At 60.0% G+C, this 3,011-nt stretch overlaps 1 protein-coding gene across 1 annotated transcript in view; it reads left to right on the forward strand.

Moving 5' to 3' along the window:
* Nucleotides 1–336: 336 nt before the first annotated feature.
* EMIHUDRAFT_121401 (hypothetical protein) overlaps nucleotides 337–3,011 on the forward strand; it is a gene marked incomplete at both ends in the record, with an annotated part of 4,146 nt that continues 1,471 nt past the window's right edge. Inside the window, 2 exons of the mRNA XM_005758247.1 lie at nucleotides 337–826; nucleotides 1,837–2,603. Coding sequence (XP_005758304.1) covers nucleotides 337–826; nucleotides 1,837–2,603 — 1,257 coding nt within the window. The remainder of the gene's footprint in view (nucleotides 827–1,836; nucleotides 2,604–3,011) is intronic.

Raw genomic sequence — 3,011 nt, forward strand, 5'->3', positions numbered from 1 at the left:
AACGGCTTCCTTTGCCCCCAAAATGTTTCACCGTGGAACGCTACATTTGACCCTACACCTTGGCAGAAAGTCCTTCCCCGGGACCACTCGGACACGCCGAGTGCAGGAGAGGCATTGCACCATGAGACCTTGAGCAGTGGGACAGAGGTAGTGCCCTTCAACAATGGGACATGTGGTATCATCTGGCCACTCCATGGAACCACCGATGCTGCGAAAGCCCTTTGCCTTGATCACTTTCGGCGACGCGGCAAGCGCGATTGGGTCAAATACGAGCTCCATTGGAACTATATGTTCTCAAACAAGAATTGCGCTCGGGTACAGTCCACATGGATGGGAATGATCTGGCCATTTTTTCTTTGCTTTGCTCTCGTTGGGTTCCTTTTCCTTGCGTACTCCCTGCTGACAAGTGCACTGACAATTGGCGACCTGTTTGCTTACCAGACCATGAGCAGCCTTATGATTGTCAAAGCGTGGTACGGATTGCGACACTATGGTGCAAATACCAAGCTACTGATCATCAACCTGGGTATTCAAATCAAGTGGGTCTTTGACTGGTATTTTTGCCTTGCGCCAGCTGCACTTGCGATATGCGGCATCATCCTGCTCGTTGCTTGGGGCTTTGCAATCTACGATTTCGTGCGATCCCTCCTATACTTCGCCAGGTATGCATGCCTCGTCGCCTTTGAGGTCATCACCAGCACTACTGTCAAAACTGTTTGCTTCATTTGGACACCTATTACCACCACCATCTCCTTTGGGTGCCCGTATGCAATCGTTTGCGTCAGCATCTATCGCGACTTCCTTCGGAGGTTTCTCAACTTCGTCAGTCCAGTCGTGAGGGAGCACTATGCCGAGCTAACTCCTTTGTCCGATGTTTGCGAACCGATCGACACTGGCCACCGAAAGCCGTTGCCCTCCTCGCTTTGCCCCCAATGCCTCCATGGACTTGTCGAGTGCTTCCATTGCACCTACCATGGCATGGCAGAAAATCCATGGGTGTGCGGGAACGCCCTTCGACCCACAGCACTTTGCGTTTCCGGAAATTTCCAGGGAAAACAGAGGGTGTTTGGTGCTCCATTCTGGAAACTCGCGAGTTTCCCTGAGTCTGAGAGCTGGTCTGGGGCAAAATCTGAGGCAAAATTGAGGAAATCGACAAAATACCCAGGCGGTCGCAGGGTAATTTCCAGGTATGAGGTATACACGGGTTCTCCGCGAAATTCCCGGCATTTTGTCGATTTGGCCTAAAATTTGGCTGATTTTGGGCCCAAACCAGCCTCAGACTCGGCTCAGAGCCAAAAATTTGACGATTTCCACGCAGTTTTCCTAGAGAGGAAAAGAGAGGAAAAGAGAGGGTGTTGTAAAGGAAAACAGACGGGGTGCGAGAGGCAAACCGGGTTGAGCCCAAGCCTCACGGATATACGCTACGCGTGTGTGTGGCGTGTGGGTCTGTGGTCCCAGTTTTGTTTGGAGTTGCATGTTGTCAGATGAAAGAGAGATTTTTGAAAACCAATAGAAAGCACGACGCGCAGCGTGATTCTCTCGGTTTGAGAGAAACTTCGAACGTTGTCGTCGGTCTGTCACGCTGCCGAATATTTGGAGATCGAAATCACTGGCAGCGGATCCCCAGCGGCCAACCCGCTCGGGCCAGCATGGCTGAGGGACACATTGAAAGAGGACACGCTGTCTGCTGGGGGCATCTGCTGTCGGGCGGCACTACGCCGGCGTGCGTGCCAGTGCCGATCAAGGCTGGCCCTTCGTTCAGAGAGAGGTTTTGCACCACATGCCGAGCGAGAGGAGTGCAGATCAACGCCTCCCACCTGCGGGTGGTTTGCTCAGGCTGCGTGCCGACCAACAAGCACGGAGGCGGGTGCTGGAACGAGGGTCCCGACGCAGATGGCTGGCCGCCGCACAGGGTCGTCAACCAGACCATCAACTGCATCGGTCCGCCGATTGTCATCCTGAAGTTTGCAACGTCGGCTCCGCTCCATCGCCTCGGCGAGTTTCCGCACGGTTCGTGCGGCTGGTACACCTTTCGCATCGGGCGCACCCTCGCGCCGCTGCTGGGCCCGCACGCCCACCCGCCCCCCCTCGCCTTGGCGCCAACGGCGGGCGTGATGCACATGACACCGCCCACCCTGCCGGCCACACTGACCGAGACGGGGCGCACCCTCGACGAGCCGGTCTCCAGCGCCTCCCTCTGGACGCAAGGGCAGCGGATCACTTCTCAGGCCTCCCTGACCTCCACCGAGCCCTCCCACGTCATCGGCATCCCCCTCCACGAAGCGATTCCTGGCGTGTACTTCAGCCCCCAGGTAATCTCGCCAAGGGATGAGCTGCAGCAGCACCGGTCCGCTGCCCTTCACTCCGCCGCCATCGCCGCCGCCGCTGCCACCTCCGCCGCCACCGCCGCCGCCTCCTCTGTCGCGCGATCCTTTGCCGCCGCCTACGATCTGCCCCTCGCCGGCTTGGCGTCCGTGCCGACTGGCTTGGCGTCTTGCGCCACCGCGCCCGCACAACCCGGACACGCCTCAATGGTCGACACCACAAGCCCGACCGATCTGCTCCAGCGTCTTCGCACCGCCGGCGTGCTGACGGCCGGCGAGGTGGCTCGCTCCGAGGCGCGCGTCCAGCAATTGGTCAGCCCTTCAGCCATCCCCGCCCCCGTACCAGCAGTGCCGCTGCACAATCCAAGAGCGGTTGCCGCGGCGCTGGAGACGGCGGGCCGCGCGGTTGCGCCGCCGCCGCCGCCCCCAGAGGGACAAGTGCTCCACGCCCCCTCCGACGCGTGCGCAGCCTCCGGGCTGCTCGGACTCTCCGGGACGCAGCAGCTGGCTCCCACCGCAGGGTGCAGCGGCCACGGAATGTGGGGCGCCAACGGCATCGGGGGGCCTTAAGCAGGGCGGGTTTAAATGCCGCCCCCCGGGCCCGTTCCCCCGGTCGGGGACGTCCCTCCTGCAGGACTTCCAAAGCTGCCCAGTTCGTGGGCGCAAGCCGCGGGGGACCCCCCCCCC

The sequence above is a fragment of the Emiliania huxleyi genome (assembly GCF_000372725.1).
Source record: "Emiliania huxleyi CCMP1516 unplaced genomic scaffold EMIHUscaffold_873, whole genome shotgun sequence".
NCBI lineage: Eukaryota > Haptophyta > Isochrysidales > Noelaerhabdaceae > Emiliania > Emiliania huxleyi.